The sequence below is a fragment of the Rhinichthys klamathensis genome, unplaced genomic scaffold (assembly GCF_029890125.1).
Source record: "Rhinichthys klamathensis goyatoka isolate OS25496 unplaced genomic scaffold, OSU_Roscu_1.1 h1tg000603l_1, whole genome shotgun sequence".
Taxonomy (NCBI): Eukaryota; Metazoa; Chordata; class Actinopteri; order Cypriniformes; family Leuciscidae; genus Rhinichthys; species Rhinichthys klamathensis.
The window spans coordinates 927,218-945,646 of NW_026607058.1; the positions used below are offsets into that span (position 1 = coordinate 927,218).

At 41.4% G+C, this 18,429-nt stretch overlaps 1 protein-coding gene across 1 annotated transcript in view; it reads left to right on the top strand.

Moving 5' to 3' along the window:
- The first annotated feature begins 685 nt into the window (after window positions 1-685).
- The window catches only part of LOC130075784 (1-phosphatidylinositol 4,5-bisphosphate phosphodiesterase beta-4), an 82,384-nt gene continuing 64,640 nt past the window's right edge, over window positions 686-18,429 (top strand). The window contains exons 1-5 of the mRNA XM_056240551.1: window positions 686-710; window positions 3,040-3,128; window positions 5,317-5,397; window positions 8,357-8,416; window positions 8,695-8,838. Of these exons, the coding sequence (XP_056096526.1) occupies window positions 3,045-3,128; window positions 5,317-5,397; window positions 8,357-8,416; window positions 8,695-8,838 (369 nt within the window). The 5' untranslated portion in view covers window positions 686-710; window positions 3,040-3,044. The remainder of the gene's footprint in view (window positions 711-3,039; window positions 3,129-5,316; window positions 5,398-8,356; window positions 8,417-8,694; window positions 8,839-18,429) is intronic.

Below are 18,429 nucleotides of genomic sequence, written 5' to 3' on the forward strand. Positions count from 1 at the left end.
ATGGGACAGTTCATGTCAGATTTTGTTGCTGATTTGAAATGTGAAAGGTACTTTGGTAATACTGATGTAATGAGGTCACAGAGTAGCCTAATTTACAATGGCTTCGAACACGTCTGGTCTCAACAGACAGATATTATTGAAGGTCAACCCCTATTATATAAAAACCATCGGGTAAGCATCAGAAATAGATGATTTTAACATTGCTTCTGTTTGCGGTTAATTTGACCCAGAAAAAAAGAACAAAAAAAAAAAAATGACAACAGGCTATATGGATGGATGTTCTGCTACGGTGTGTATCAGAGCATGAGAAATGTAATTAATCACATATTTAATATCTGATACAGTAAATCAAGTAAGCAATTTTATGGAGGACAAGCGAAGAATCAAACTGCATTCTTGTTAAGGATCATTTCTCATAAGATTAGGAAAAGTCAGCAGTCTGATGCAGTTTGTTTTGACCTTTTAAGACACTTATATGATGGTTCATGTTTTTTAACCATAATTGGTTATTATAAAGTGTTATTAATGATATTTAATGAACATAAAAGCCTGGTTTGACAGACAGGGCTTAGATGAAACCAGGATTATGATTTGTACAGTGTGTGTGTGTGTGTGATGCAGAATGCGGCCTGTGGGTGTCGCTGTTCAGTCACATGAACGGGTTTAACATCATTCCATCAAAATCAATCACTGGAGCAGCAGTACAGCGGGTGAGTGAACTCAAACTCAACTTTAAACAAATACAATTATGTAAACTCTAACAATGACACATCATCTGTTAAATATCCGATGAATTACCCGATTAGTTCGGATTATTGAGATTAAATCAACTCGACAACAATCATCTGAATTGAGACAAACTGATTCAGTCAGTGTGTTTGGTTCACGCGTTTCTTGTGTATCTGTCGTTTGTTTGTTTTATGTTGTAAAGCGATTTAATTCAGAACATTATGAGTTATAGTAAATGTATCAGTAATTGTTTAAAGTCTTGCATGTTTACATACATGTAAACATCAGATCACACACTGTAGGGTAAACCGGGGCTAGTTGTCACACTTTTACTTTAGTGAGAGTTTACTTTTTTTAAAGCCATTTTTGTATATGCACACAGAAAACCCCCCCCATTTTTTTACATTTCCATTTATATTGCCCTTTAATTAATTAATAAATAAATAAAAATATGTAACCGAACAGTGTAACTAGTTGTATCAAGGAATCTAACTTTAAACAGTGTAGCCTATTATAGGATTTTCAGCTAAATTTAGGAAGAAAAGCAAATATGTAACAACAAGTGTAAAAAGTAACATCTGTGAACAAATATTGTCATTAACAAAATGTATAACTTAAGTGTACAACATTTAAAATGCTGAGTTCAAAGTTCAGCATTTCAATTGACTCTGCGTTCCTTAATGACTCTTGTCTGAATGTGCGAGTGTGGATTGATTTATTTATTCAGTTCACTGTCATTTAAAGAGCTCAATAATACTCCATGTGTATTATACTAAAGCATACAAATGTTTGAGATTATAATAGTTTTAGAACTGAATGAATTATTCCATGTGATCTACCCAAATACAGATAATTTTATCAACATAACATTTTACTGCCAAACTTACAAATCTTGTGCTTTAATACAGATCTGAACAAGAGTAAAGATACTCGTGTAAGTTTGTCCATGTGTTTTCTGAAGTTATGACATATTTTGGTATTTGGTTTTTCATTCTCTCTCTCTCTCTCTCTCTCTCTCTCTCTCTCTCTCTCTCTCTCTCTCTCTCTCTCTCTCTCTCTCTCTCTCTCTCTCTCTCTCTCTCTCTCTCTCTCTCTCTCTCTCTCTCTCTCTCTCTCTCTCTCTCTCTCTCTCTCATTCCTCTAATCTCTATCTCTACTAATTTGTTACTTTTATGAGAATTTATGAGTTTTTGAGTGGGTATATGTGTAGCTACTTATGTACATTTGAGAAAATAGATGTTTATGAGGAATGTCTAAACAGTGTGTAATTATAAATAAAGGTGTGTTAAAGGTCTCTCTCTCTCTCTCTCTCTCTCTCTCTCTCTCTCTCTCTCTCTCTCTCTCTCTCTCTCTCTCTCTCTCTCTCTCTCTCTCTCTCTCTCTCTTGTGTTGTTTGTGATGTAGAGGTTGTTTTATGAACTGTTATGAACACTGCATTTATATATAGAGCTACAGTGAACATGTTTTATATCAGTATGATCTGGATTTCCTATATGCATTTATGAAATCACCTTGCTTTCCCAGATTTCATTAACCATGAGAACCAACCTGAGTGTCAGAGTGTTTTCAGGAGAACAGTGTTATTTTTCTTCTTTAAAAAAACAAAACAAAACAAAAAAATATTAAACCTGAGAATTTTGCATAACCTGAGAAATATGCATAATTCCCTTAAAATGATATTGTTTTTGCGGATCCGTGTGAACGGATGACAACGTTGTCGTCTGTACGCAAAACTTTTCAAAAACGCAAAGGAAAAACGTTTCCATTCTAGTACATCATTTTTATGTAAATGTACCCTAGACCATTAAATATCATAATGAATTTTAACAATATTGTTTGCATTTTTAGGGCCCGATGGTGTGAAGACCCCATTGGAATTGCTCTGTTAATTTTATATTGTATTTAGGAGAATATTATATCATTTTTACGAGAATTAAACCCATTTGCCATAAAAATAAAGTATTCTCATTATCCTAATGTGTAAAACGGTGAGAACAGAGTGAGATTTTTGCATGTCATGGATCATTTGTTAGGCTGTTTTTATTCAGGAAGATCTTAAGATGAAATGATTTAAATCTCCTTAAAGTTGAAGATATTTCTGATCCGTGGAATAGCAAAAAAAAAAGTAGAATATGTGAACGTGCAAAACTCTTGCAATGAGCAATAATAAAAATAGTGATAGTTTCATCTTTTGGGCTGGTCTTTTGAGATGTAGTCAGGCCTGATTTATATGAACCTCCCATACAGGACTGAGAGATCTACTCTCCTCTGTAAGCGCTGAATCCTGTTGTCTTATATCCCATCCTGTAGGTCAAATGGCGAAACCGTACAAGTTCAACTGGCAAAGGTCCGTTCCTCATTTCATGCAGGAAGGGGCATATTTTGACAGATTTGATGAGGTATGAATATTTCTCAGATTCATTGTCTTTGTTGTTGCTGAAAAATGTATTTGTGTTAAATCATGAAATCTAGTTTTAGAAGAGGAAGGAACTAAATCCAAGAATATATAATCATGCATTTATATATATATATTGCATGTATTATATATGATATATATATGCATGATATATAATTTTCTTTAAAATTGTAAAAAAAAAAAAATCAAATTTTTAGACCATTAGGGACCATAATGATTGTAAGCAGCAATGTGTCATTTATTTCAAGTTCTTATGGTTTTAGTATAACTATAATAACCCTGTGTTTTACTGCCTTATTGTTTTGCTGATTGGAAAAAAAGGTCATTATATTTCATTGTTTTAATGGTAATGCACTAAAAAGTTTTAAAAACTACAATTTTAAATCTCCTCGATGCATTTCAGTAATGAGAATTTGTTCGGGAAAGTGTGCTTAATAATTAAACCGCTCTTCATTTGTCTGGTACCCGGATTCATTTAAAGGGGTCATATAATGCCATTTTTGTACACGCTAATGTGATTCTTTAGAGTCTAAATTAAAACTTTGTAATATACTTTAATTAAAAATTCTCATTAGTATTGTAAGAAAACACTTATTTTACCTGGTCAAAAACAGCTCTGTTTTCAGCACGCCGTTTCAGTGCATATGACTTTAAATGATCATGAGCTTTGCTCACCCCGCCTCTCTGTTCTGTGCATACACGTTTGTAACACAATACCATAACGCGTTGTTCAGTATAAACGTGGGATTATGAATTATATTGAGAACGTCGTACATAGAAAACATGCCGTAATGTACCCTGAGTGTAAACCTTAGACGCATTCATTGTGAAGCGTGCAGCTAGCGATTTGCAAAGATTAATATAAATATTAAAGATTAATAAAACGATACACTCACTTCAGTTATTTTGGAGGTTCAGCAGGAACACGAATAGTTGGTACTTCTTAGCAAAACCAGCTTTATACTGACCCTCCTCGTTTATAAGCAGTCTGGTGTGTGAAATGATTCGCGCAAATATGAGAGCATTGACGTTGCTCGTGGGGAATATTCCCTTCGAAAACAAACTCAGCCACTGCGTCTTCAGCGGTTCGGATTTAGGAACATTAAAATGACTGTGTTCGTTATTACACCCAAGAACAGAACACCACAATCGCTTAGACACCATTCTGCTCATAGACAGTGCTCCAGCATATCAACAATGACCGCGCCGGTCCGGTCCGCGCCGCACAGACTATGATTGACAGCTCTCACGAGCGAGGGCGGGTCTGTGTTGAAACCCGGCTGTCAATCAACAATCGTGGGAGGGGCGTCCGTTTTATTGACGTCACAAAAACGAACGGCTCAATTTGAGGCAGGGGAAAACATATAAGGAGATTAAAACAAAAACACTGGATGGATTTGTATCATGTTATGATGGTTGTGTACAGGCACTGCCAACACACATTTCAGTACAATCAACTTGAAAAAGTGCATGCACCATTATATGACCCCTTTAAGATGCTAAACAAAACAGAAAAGCTGCTCTAAATATACCATGTTTTATGTAATGTTTGAAGTAATGTCGTCATTGATGCTTATGGACGCTGGTGACTTTAATCGCAGAGGATATTGTGAACATCTGTGTTCTCAAAGACATGCGTCCCCTGGGAACATCCGCTCGGGCTGGAGAAGTTTATCTTGGAATAAATGTTTTCTGGAAGGATGTATTCTCATGAACGACGTGTCAGAGACGGGATCTGAGCTGTGAAACCAGCGCACAGATTTCCCATGAGGCTTTCAGAGCACTTGGAGGTCTCTCCCTCTCTATTGATATGAGATGAAATTCAGCTTTATTTGTTTGTTATCATTATATCTTTGCCATTATCTCTTGAATACTTAAATTTATTCTGTTGATATTATGAAGGTGGTTTATTTTACTATGTTTATTTCTTCCCAAGAAGCAACAAGGAGTTTCTTTCTATCTTTCTAATGTGCAGTTTCTCATAGAGTGATCCTTAATATGAGCTTGTTTATACATTTATAAAACAAGATCATAAAGTGCTATAAATATTAGTTGCATGCGCATCAGGGTCTATTAAACTAGTAAAATGATAACAAACGTGCTTGAAATGAAGCTCAATCTCAGCTGACCCAGAACAGTGTTTATGCTTCTGCTTTATTTCTGTTTTGCAGGATCCGTTTGTCTTTGAATCAAACTGTTTTTTCAAAGCGGATGCTTTCGGATTCTTCCTGACGTGGAAAAGTGAAGGAAAGGTACAACTTGTGTGAGAACGTAATGCATACTATACTATATATAGTTTGTGGTCGTCTATGGCTGCGTTCCAATTCATGTGCTATACTTTAAAAGTATGTACTTCACTGGTGATGTGAAAGCGTCATATAGTGTTGAGAGAAAAAAACACACGGATAAGTCACATTTTACTATTACTGTACATTCAGAAATCATGTAAAATATGTTTACAAACATTATAAACTAGGGCTGTCAAATGATTAATCGTGATTAATCACATCCAAAATAAAAGTTTTTTTTACATAATATATGTGGGTGCACTGTGTATAATTATTTTATATATATAAATACACACACATGCTTGTATATATTTAAGAAATATTTTCATGTATATACTGTATATAGATTTATATATAATTTGTATTATATATAAATATAAATATTTTATATATAAATAATATTTTTTTCTTAAATATACATGCATGTGTGTATATTTATATATATACAAAATAATTATACACAGTGCACCCACATATATTATGTAAAAAAAACTTTTATTTTGGATGTGATTAATCACGATTAATCATTTGACAGCCCTATTATAAACATGTGTTTTAGTTCACCTCACTTCACAACAAATAATTTCAGTTGAGCAGTATTCAGAACAGAACAGGAATAAAAAATATAAAAAGTATAAAACAAACACAAATTATAGTGCCATTCATTATAAACAGGGTTTGAAATTAACTTTTTCACTCACCGGCCAATTTGGCTTCTACATTTTTAAGTTCTAGCTTTTACTACTTTTTAACTTTTACTAGCCAGAAAAAAGAAATGAACCAGATTAACTGGGTCACAGCTTATACTGTATATATATATATATATATATAAAATAAAATTGGGATTTCATCCATTCATTTCTTATTCAATAAAATCCTGTCATCCAGCATCTCCTCCTTTCATCTTCATCCTCCTCCTTTTCACCAAAACTGTGTTTTAGGAGGACAGATCAATACAGTACACAGAACATGTAGGATGTTGGAAAATAGCAATGTCTTTTCTGTTAACCAAACGCTTTTTAATCTTCGCTATTGCTTCAATGCATATGAACAAGCGTGCCGTTATTTGTTGCGTAGTGACGTGTGTGTTCAAGTAAGCCAGATATGAGCAGATTCTGCGCAATATGCTGTATTTAATATATCATGATAAATCATGGGTTGAGTATTTGCTCTAAATCTGCACAGATTTGGCTTACACGAACTTTTCCAGCAAAGTGAGTAAACATAATAAGTAACACACCAAATTGGCTCGTGATTTGACACGTTTCCCGATACAGTTGATTCTTACCCGCATTTGGCGGCTGTTCATTCATCAAACCCGGTTTACATTAATAATTATTACTAGTGAATAATTTAACAGTTGATTCTTACCTGCATTTGGCGGCTGTTCATTTCAAACCCTAATTATAAACATTTATTATAAACATACACACGTTTGAGTATATAGTATGACACTATAATTTCATGTCAACAATAATTTTAGAATTTTTGATCATCAAAATGTTATTTTTTCCCGTAAATATAATTTCTCTATACCTTCAAATAGCTTGAATTTAACTCTGCGCCCTTGCTTCATGTAGTATAAGCGGACATGAATATGCAAATTAGCCCCGCCTCCCACACATCGGATTATCTGATCCACTCGGTCATGTGACCGCCACGACACATGCGTGTGATGCTGACGCAGGAGCTGGCCAATAGAGAGGCTGCGTTCTGACGAAGAACCTGGAAAAGCTGCGCTGTGTTTACTACGTCAACAGCGTCGGAGACTGACGTGGAAGAGAAGAAATTGTTGAATAAAGTCGTTTTTTTTTTCACAAAAAGTATTCTCGTCGCTTCATAACATTAAGGTTGAGCCACTGGAGTCATATGGACTATTTTAACGATGTCTTTACTACCTTTCTGGGCCTTCAAAGTTGCAATGACGTAGCTGTCAATGGGTTCTAGCTGTCAGAAAGCTCTCAGATCTCATCAAAAATATCTCAATTTGTGCTCTGAACGAAGGTCTGACGGGTTTGGAACGAAATGAGGGCGAGTGATTACTGACAGAATTTTCATTTTTGGGTGAACTATCCCTTTAAGCCAAAAGCGCTGGCGAACGGACCGAGGGGAACCCACTCCAAGACATCCCCAGCCCCCCTCCACCCCGAACGGACTGACCTACGAGTGTTTAATCCGTCTCTTTTCTCCACTTTCAACCACTTCTGTCCTGATTTCTTCAAGGGAGGGTCCAATGGACGGGTAAATGTATGGCTTTTTTTAGATCTTTCGATCTAAAGGACAAAATAAGCTTCAGCAATTTACATATAAGACGTAAAAACACACGGAGAGCATCAGCTTTCATTTCTTCTCTGACGCCGCAAGACCAGCCGAACGCTGAGTGTGTGTTAGAAATCAGGAATGAACATTGAGCTTTATGTTTTTCATCGTCAAAACAAACTTGGGTCTTCAGCTGATAGTTTAAATCCCGTCTGGCTAGCGCGCTTCCCATCATGATGTTTAAGCATTAGGTCAGTAGACGGAGAGTAGACGGTCTTTTGTGGCTAAAAACGTGCTTTTGACCTCTGGAAGTGTTTGAAAGTGGACAAGCTCAAAACATTTTAGACCCCGTTTACACCTGTATTTAGAGTCATCCACTTGTGATCCGATTGACCAAACCGCATCTTAACACCAGGTGTAAACGGGGCCTGACCTCCAGTTTTAAGGAGAAAATACTCTGCAATAGTGTTGACTCATGAATCTGCACATGGTTTGTCTTAAAGCACATTAAAAACACCACACACATAATCAACATTAAAAACATGAATTTCACCACAGGTTTTTTTTTATGCATTAATTTTTAGGCTCGTAACTCTTCATCTGTGGTGCAAAAAAATACATGCCTTATCATAATTTTGATTTGTTTCATGTCTTTTTCATATAGGAGGGTCAAGTATTAGAGTTTTCCCTGATCAACAGCATACGTGATATCAGTGTACCAAAGGTAAAACCAATAAATTCAACATGAAACCCTATTTGCTTTCTTAAATCTCTTTGGCATTAATACAATTAAGTGCTACTCTGTTTTTTTCCCATTAAAAATCTTGTTTCATTCATCAAGCAGATGTTCTTAAATAAATTCATTTTTCAACAAAACTGACAGCTCTTTAATGACCATTATAAATGTACATTTTGATGTGGTTTGAGTCGTTATGATGATGGACTGCTGTGTTGGTGTTCTAGTGCTCTGTTTCACACACTCGTCTCCCGAACTCTCCGCAGGACCCAAAGATTGTCTCTGCGCTGGAGGCCACGGGGAAGAGCGAACCTAACCTGGAGGGCAGGATCATCTGCATATGCAGCGGCACAGACCTGGTGAACCTGAGCTTCATGTACATGGTCACGCAAAACACCAGCGCTGCCAAGGTAACGCTCGCTGTGAGCGGGCCAGGGTTATTACAGGTTACGAAAACTACAGGTCACACTTTATTTAAAGGTGTTGTAGTCACACGTTACTAACATGTACTTACTATAGTATTAACAGGAAATGCATACTTACAAGTAACTAATCCTTAACCAACCCCTAACCATAACTCTATAGTAAGTACATGTAAGTACACTTATTTGAGTAAGTTCAGTGTAATTACGTCACCTTAAAATAAAGGGCTTATTTTATTTCAGCTAGTTTTTTAAGGCAACATCTCTAATTGTCATTTAGTTTAACTTGATGTACTAAAATAACTAAAACTAAAGAAATCATAAAAACTACATGATTTATAAAAAAAAAATTACAATTAAAGTGAAAATATAAAATATTTATAAAAAAATCTTCTTTTTTTAAATATTTAAAAATTATTAATAAAAACTATAATAGGTTCTCAATGATACTAAAAAACACTGGGTACAAAGAGTAATGTGGGAAAACATATATATGCACAGTAATAAAAGATTATGGACTAAAAAGTTATTTTGAATTGATCTGTTAAAGAGGTTTTCATGCACTGATTTTTACATTTGATCACATAATGTGTTTTCCTTGACTTCCACTCACTGCGTCAACACCTTCAGATATCAAAATAATGTGAAACATTTTTATTATAAATATTAACAAATCTAGCATGAACTATGATAATTTGAATTTACATTTACTCATTTAGTCGACACTTTTATGTAAAGCGACTTTAAAATACAAGATTGTTGCAAACTATTTGCTAACAGTCTTACACGCACATATATATGAAATATTATGGATTAACCGTCTAAACAGTCTTACACACACACACACACACACATATATATATATATATATATATATATTAGGGCTGTCAAACGATTAATCGCGATTAATCACATCCAAAATAAAAGTTTGTGTTTACATAATATATGTGTGTGTACTGTGTATAATTATTTTTAATACATAAATACCCACATATGCATGTGTATTTAAGAAATATTTGCATGTATATACTGTATATAGACTGAATGTAGCCTATATATAATGTATATTTTATATAAATATAAACATTTTATATATATAAATAACATATTTTTCTTAAATATATACATGTGTGCATTTATATACAAAATAATTATACACAGTACACACACATATATTATGTAAACACAAACTTTTATTTTGGATGCGATTAATCGTTTGACAGCCCTAATATATATATATATTAGGGCTGTCAGTTAAACGCGTTATTAACGGCGTTAATTTTTTTATCGCGCGATTAACGGTCTTTTTGGCCTAGAAAACTACTTAACTACTATTTTTTTTCACATGCTTTTGCAACAGGACACGGCATGCACTATGAAACCCATTCATTTCAATGGCTTGCGCCGCGCGAGGACGTTTTGTTGCTTCGTCGACCAAAGCGCAAGCGGATCTAGCTAGACCGGAAACAACAACAGGCACGCCGCACACACTCGTTTGGGCTTGCGAGCCGGCCAAATAGTAGGTTAACGTTACGTTTTGAGTGGATGACGAGCGCGAGACGCCGAAATGGATGCCAATAAGATTCTTAATGGAAAGTTTACTTTTAAAAAGTTGCCAAATGGTTCCATTGACAAGACCAAAGTGATCTGTGTGTTTTGTCGTTGTGAACTGAGCTATCATCATCGCAGCACGTCCAGTCTGAAATACCACTTGATGATGTCCAAGCACACACACACACACACACACACAGCTGATGCGAATTCTCCGCCCCCTCGTCAATATCAGGACCTCGTCAGTATTTCTTTCACCCTTTTATTGATGGACAGTGTTACATTGTGTGAGAGATTATTTGCTCCAAGTGAGAATCTTAGTGTGAAATTGAACACAGTTTATGTTGCTTTCAATAAAAAAAAACATTTGCACAAAGCAAGCCGATCCACTTTTCCATGTTGATAAGAACATTAAAATATGAAAAAAAATAATGGGACAAAAAGAAATCAAGAGACATTTAGAATAGATAAAAATGTGCGATTAATCGCGAGTTAACTGTGACATTAATGCGATTAAATATTTTAATCGTTTGACAGCACTAATATATATATATATATGAATGTTTTACATTATATTTCTACATATAAAAATCTGTTAAATGATATATAGAAAATGTGACCAAAGATTGAACCTGTCCCTAAAGGATTTGATCTGAAGGAAGGTCATCAAACTCACATCTAATTCCATCTCCTGACATCTGCCCGTCACTGCCGCCACCACTGCTGGTCTATCGACTCCTCTCGAGGGTCCGCTCGTGACCCCAGGGATGTGTGCACTTGTGTTGAACTAGCAGCTGCTGTTTCGGGACTCAGTTGGTCTCGGCTTCATGTTTTGTCTGAAACATGTGCTTGATTCATTATTAGATTTCAAGAGTGTTTGCATTAGGAGAGCATTAGAAAGTGACATCCTTTATCTCCTGGAATCTGGTGTAAAAATAGCACACTCATAAAACGCTAAGAGAGAAAAACATGTTTACTAAACATAATCTTCCATTCATTCATTCATTCATGCAACCTTTTAGGCTTAATAATTGTATGTGTTTTCCCCAGTGCATTATTAAAGGGTTAGTTTACCCAAAAATCAACAATTCTTCCATTGCTTACTCATTTACCCTAATATCACTCTATCTTTTTCCAATACAATCAAAGCAGCATGCAGGATCTGTCAAGCTCTAAAAAGCAACAAAGCATGGAAACTAAACAAAATAGCATCATAAAAACATAATGACACTTAAGCATATGAATGAGAAGAATATACAACAGGGGTCATGGGTTTGATTCCCAGGAAATGTATTATCTGATCAAATATATACTTAGCAATGCAAGTCGTAAATGCATAAATTGAAATGTAATGCATTCCACAGAATGAAGGAAGAAATATGGGTTTGAGAGATCATGAAATTTGATCAGTTTTTGTGGTGACACTTTACAATAAGGTTCCATTAGTTAATGCATTAGTTAACATGAACTAACCATGAACAACATCTCTGTTCAGCATTAGTTAATAACGTCTCCGGTTACTTTCGTAACCTCGGTTCCCTGAAAGGCAAGGAACGAGACATTACGGATGTCGTATATGGAACTCCTCTCCTCCTTCACTTCCGCTGAAATCTTATAGGCTAACGCCAGCAGAGCTGGCCAATTGACGCAAATATGCAAATACTGAACATGCAGTATAAATACAAATGCAGCGTCAATCCTTCTTTAGAATCGAACGAACGCTAAATCAATAGCGAACACGGCGGCGAGCGTAATGTCTCGTTCCTTGCCTTTCAGGGAACCGAGGTTACGAAAGTAACCGGAGACGTTCCCTATCAAGGCTACGGAACTTCGACATTACGGATGTCGTATATGGGAACTGTATAAAATCCCGCCGTGGCAGCATAAACAAACCACAGGCAACAGACCCAACATAAGACCGCCCCCCAGTATACAAGCCTCCGATAGGCTGAGATTGGCCAATAGCGAACCTCTAACCTCTGATAGGCCCAAAGGGACCACTCACAAGCTCGCAAAACACTGCCAGAATTTGCATATCCCGAGCAGTATAACCGGGGAAGTTTGCACTAACTATCAGTCAGGGCAACGACAACAGTAAGAAGGCCAACGCAAGCGGTGACACAGTAAAACACAACCCACAGAGCAGCTCATGAGCGCAGCGCAGAGAAGCTCTCATATACTGTGCAAAAAAATCAACTCACCGAAAGTACACGAGACGCTACAGAGGGCAAGTCCAGCTTATAAAATCTGGCAAACATGTTCTGAAAAGACCAGCCAGCCGCAAGACATAAATCCTGAATGGACATACCCTTAGTCCAAGCCCACGAAGAAGCCACCGCCCTAGTCGAATGAGCTTTGACATTAAGGGGGCATTCCTGCCCCTGGCAAACATAAGCCAAAACAATAGCGTCCACGATCCAGTGAGCAAGCCTCTGCTTAGAGACCCCCCGTCCCTTGTTGCACCCACCAAAGCACACAAACAGCTGGTCCGATTGTCGAAAAGCGGCCGAGCGAGAAATGTATTCCCGGAGCGCTCTGACTGGGCAAATAGCACTCTGAGCATCCGAACCCAGGGAGGACGATGGCTCAGCAGACAGTGCAGGCAGAGAAACGATCTGCGCTCTGAACGGGGTATTGAGCGACTTAGGGACATAGCCCGGCCTCGGCCTGAGAGTTACATTACAGTTTCCCGGTCCAAAGCGAATACAGTCATCACTCACAGAGAAAGCCTGTAAATCCCCAACTCGCTTCGCCGAAGCAAGAGCGAGAAGCAGTGCCGTTTTGACCGAAAGCTCCTTAATAGCGATAGAAGCTAAAGGCTCAAAGGGCGGGCGCGACAGAGCCTCCAAGACCAATGCTAAATCCCACGGCGGCACCGAAGGCGGACGCGCAGGGCATAATCTCCTTGCCCCTTTGAGGAACCGTGTCACCGACACATGTCTACCGATAGACTGTCCGTCAACAGGGGGGTGGAACGCCGCAATAGCAGCCACATACACCTTCAGAGTGGATGGCAGGCTCCCTTCATCCATCTTGTGCTGCAGGAAGCGTAAAATAACCGACACAGAGCAGTTCGCTGGGTCTGTACCGCCATCCTGGCACCATTTAGAGAAAACACCCCACTTCAGAGCGTATAGGCGCCTGGTGGACGGGGCTCGCGCTTCCTCGACGGTATCCAAAGCACGCGAGAGAAGCGCATCTCGCCCGCTCAGCGACCCTGCAGCGGCCACACATAAAGATTCCACAGTCCGGGGCTGTGATGCCAGATCGTTCCGCTCGCCTGAGATAACAGATCCTTCCTGAGCGGAATCTCCCATGGCTGCCCCGCCAGTAACTCCACCAGATCCGCGAACCATGGCTCATTCGGCCAGTTCGGGGCTATTAGAGTCACCGCCGCCCTCTCCTCCCTGATTTTGCACAACACCATAGGCAAAATCTTCACCGGAGGAAAAGCATAGAGACGGGCTTTCGGCCAACGCGCAGCTAGCGCGTCCACCTCCTGAGAGGAACGGGACAGCGAGAAGAACGTCCGACAGTGCGTGTTCTCGCTCGTCGCAAAGAGGTCGACCTCCGCCCTGCCGAAACGATTCCATACCAGCTGAACCGTCCCAGGGTGAAGCCTCCATTCCCCTTGAGGAATTCCGCTCCTCGAGAGCATGTCCGCCCCGCGATTTAGAACACCGGGGATGTGAGCCGCTCTCACCGAGAGGAAAAACTGGTCCGCCCACAGCAGAAGGGATTCCGCCTGCTTGAAAAGAGCTTTGGAATGTACACCACCTTGACGATTTATGTACGAGACCACTGAAGTGTTGTCGGTTCGAATCAACACATGTTTCTGCTCCAGCCGCGACCGGAAGGTTTTTAGGGCTAGAGAGACCGCTCTCAGTTCCAGGCGATTTATGTGCCATCCCATCTGCTTCTCTAACCACTGACCCGAGGCGGGCTTCCCCAAGCAGACCGCTCCCCATCCCTCCGTTCTTCCACGGGGCCAGGGCGCGGGCGCATCCGCGGGTGACCATAATGCGCTCGTGGCCGGAATACCACGCACTCGGGGGGACGCGTGCTTTCAGCCAGAGCTGAAGCGGTCTCAAATGCAGCAGCCCCAGATGACACACTGATGAAGCCACTGCCATTCGACCCAGTAGCCTCTGAAATTCTTTCAGTGGGACGAGCCTGCCAGGTCTGAAGAGACCGAGAGAAGAGCTCAGGGCCTCCGCCCGCTCGGGGGAGAGGCGCGCTCTCATCCTCACCGAGTCTAAGCATACTCCTAAGAATGAGGACGTCTGACTCGGTGTGAGCACACTTTTTCTGGGCGTTCACCTTCAAACCGAGCACCTCCAGGTGCCGAAGGAGGGTATCCACCTGGCTGACCAGCGCTTCTTTCGACTGCGCGAGAACCAGCCAGTCGTCCAGATAGTTCAAGACACGCATCCCGCTCGATCTGAGGGGTGAGAGTGCCGCGTCCACGCATTTCGAAAAAGTACGGGGGGCGAGGGCTAGTCCGAACGGGAGTACCGTATACTGGAACACTGAATTCTCGAATGCGAATCTCAGGAATCGTCTGTGACGCTTTACAATCTGAATATGAAAGTACGCGTCCTTTAAATCCACCGAAGCGAACCAATCTCCGGGGCGAATTTGCGCCAGGATTTGTTTCAGTGTAGTCATCCTGAATGCGCGCTTGTGAAGCGCTCTGTTGACGGGTCTCAGATCCAGACTGGGGCGGAGACCCCCTCCCTTCTTCGGCACTACGAAATAGCGGCTGTAGAACCCGCTTTCCCACTCGCTGGGGGGAACCGGCTCTATCGCTTTTTTTCTCGAGCAGGCTGCACACTTCCTGCCTCAGGACATGAGCGTTTTGGGGCAAAGTTAACGACTGAATTACGCCGCGGAAGCGGGGTGGTCTGCGTTTGAACTGAAGTGTGTACCCGTGCCGAATTATATTTAGGACCCACGGTGAAATGTCCGGAATAGCCTCCCACGCTGCCTGAAAGTGACTCAGTGTGGGCTGATCTAAACCTGCGGTCATCGCCGCTGTGTGTGGGCTGTGAATGAACACCTCGCGGCCGCGAGGTGCCCTTATAGTTAACAACCGTGACTCTGCGCTGCTCGTTGGCAGGGCGGGTAACACGGTGTGTGGTGCAGGACGGGAAAAAAACTCTGTTTGTGAACAAGTATTTTGTTTTATTGAACACACACATGCAACAGCATTTACAAAACAATCGCACACGTCGCTCGTGAAACGCCGAGGGACTAGGTGCTGAAGAGCGCGGCGCTTTGGAGCAGGGCCGGCCTGGCGCTCTCTTCCCCTCTTGCCCGGGCGGTCAGGACGACTTCTTGGGTCTCGCTGGAGACGCAACGACCTTCCTGCGCGGGCTTCTCTGGGCCGTCCGCTTCTTCCCCGCACCCTGCCACTGGTTGCTCCGCCCTCTGTGAGCATCCGGCTCCTGGCGAGGTGCTGACTGCCGTCTCGCCGCCGCTTGAGGTTGGCGGCCCGAGGCGGATGACGAGCGAGAGCGAAGCTGCGGTGGAGGCGGCGGCGCCCTCCGAGGGATGACGTGACTCATCGCCTTTGCCTTCTTCTGGGTCTCAGAGTAGCTCTCGGTGACCTTTTCGACGGCATCTCCGAACAGGCCTGCTGGGGAGATCTGTGCGTTCAGCAGCGTCTTTCTGTCCGCCTCCTGAACGTCGGAAAGGGTGAGCCACAGGTGTCTGTGGAGGACCACCATGAACCCCATCGAACGGCCTACCGCCTGGGCGAAGCGCTTCGTGGCCAAGAGCGCGAGGTCCGTGGCTGAACGAAGGTCCCGGATGGCGTCAGCGTCGACCGAGGCGGCGCCATCCAGAGACTTCAACAGCTTCGCCTGCATCACCTGGAGCACGGCCATGGCGTGCAGTGCAGACACCGCCTCCCCCGCCGCTCTATAGGCCTTGTTCGCCTGGTGGGCCGTGAATCTGCAGGCTCTGGACGGCAGGCTGCGGTCCGAGCCTAGGGCGGGAGCCGATGGGCAGAGATGCGCGGCTACGGTCTCCTCGACGGGGGGGATTCGGAGGTAGCCGTGGTCCCCCGCCTCGTCCACGGGGGCAAACATGGCCTGGGTGGAAGTGAGGGTGCGCGCCGATTGCGGGGCCGCCCACGACTTCACGACGTGCTCATGAACGTCAGGAAAGAACGGGGTTCCTCTCCTCGAAGCGGCCTGGCGGTGGCTCGACTGAAGGAACCACGTGTCTAGCTTGCTCTTGGACGGTTCATCCGGGGCCTTCCAAGAGAGGTCCAGCTCCTCGACGGCCTTGGAGAGGATGCGAAAAAGCTCGTCCTGCAGGTCCGCCGGGGTGTCCTGTTCCGAAGCCGTTAAGTCCGGGGCGGTCTGTTCCGCGCCCCAGTCGGTCTCGGAGGCAGACAGAGACATGGAGTCTTCCTCCTCGCTAACCCCGAAAGACACGAAGTCCGCGACCTCGCGAGGGGGGCGAAAGGTGGCATCGGGGAAACTCACCGGAGGCCGTATCTCGACTCCGCGGTTGCGCGAGCCTCATCCCGCCTGGCCTTGAGAGCTCGAAGGGACATGTCCGCGCAGTGCTCGCACGACCCGCCATCCTTGAGGGCCGACTCAGCATGGGCCAGCCCCATGCACGCGATACAGAACAGGTGCGTGTCCGGGGGCACGATGGGGCCCGAGCACAAGTTGCAGATAGTCGCCATCGGATGCAGAAGACAGTAAACGTATCTTCGGCGCACCTTCGACGACGGCGTGAAAAATCCTTAAGTTTTGTTGTAGTATCAGCTATCTAGCACACGATTTGAGCGTGAAGAGAGAGATTCTAAAGAAGGATTGACGCTGCATTTGTATTTATACTGCATGTTCAGTATTTGCATATTTGCGTCAATTGGCCAGCTCTGCTGGCGTTAGCCTATAAGATTTCAGCGGAAGTGAAGGAGGAGAGGAGTTCCATATACGACATCCGTAATGTCGAAGTTCCGTAGCCTTGATAGGGAACTAATATTTGTTAACGTTAACTCACACATGAATCAATTCACATTAACAGCACGGTTAGTTAACATGAAATGAGTGTATAGAAGTGCCAATAATTGTGGGACACATGATTTCAAGTTTTTTTTTTACGACCAAAGTAATATACTTGAATAAAAGGTTGGATTTTTCTCTTTTTTTGCATTTGGGTTCTATGTTGTTTTAAAAAAAAAAGGAGAATTTTTAGAAGTCCTCGACCACATCTTAAACGGGTGCCAATAATTGTGGAGGGCACTGTATATATATATATATATAAGGCATTGATTTGTTGGTAAACATAACATTAATAAATGCTTTATTATTGGTAATTAATGTTAATAAAGAGTCTACAAATGTTATTAACACATCAGTTAATGTTGAAATAGTGTACAATTTTCACTCAATCCATTAATAAATACTTAATTGAATGCAAGTAATGATAGTAAAGTGCGTATAATCATGAACAACAATTGTTTTCCGCTGTAGAATTATGTTTACCAACAAATCAATGCCTTATATATATGAAAGTGTGTTGATAAGGTACACAACAGTATTTTTACATTTAGGATAACATGGTGAGTTAGAAATGTTCATACTTGGTGTGTGTCAACTGCTACGTAAATTAATGTAAATATGTACAGTAAGTTAACCTTACAAAACAGTAAAGCTATTTACAGGCACTGTTCATGGTTAGTTCATGTTAATTAATGCATAATGTTAACTAACCGTGCTGTTAATGTGAATTGATTCATGTGTGAGTTAACGTTAACAAATATTAACTAATGCTGAACAGAGATGTTGTTCATGGTTAGTTCATGTTAACTAATGCATTAACTAATGGAACCTTATTGTAAAGTGTTACCGTTTTGGCTTTCCTTTTGAATCGAAGCCATGACCTTAATGTTGCTAGTGTCATGCTCTACTGTTTGAGCAATACATCTGATGTGTCCTTCTGAGAAACTAAAATCTGAATCGATAAATCTATCGTCATGTTAGCTCAGTTGAACCGTGCATTTGTTTG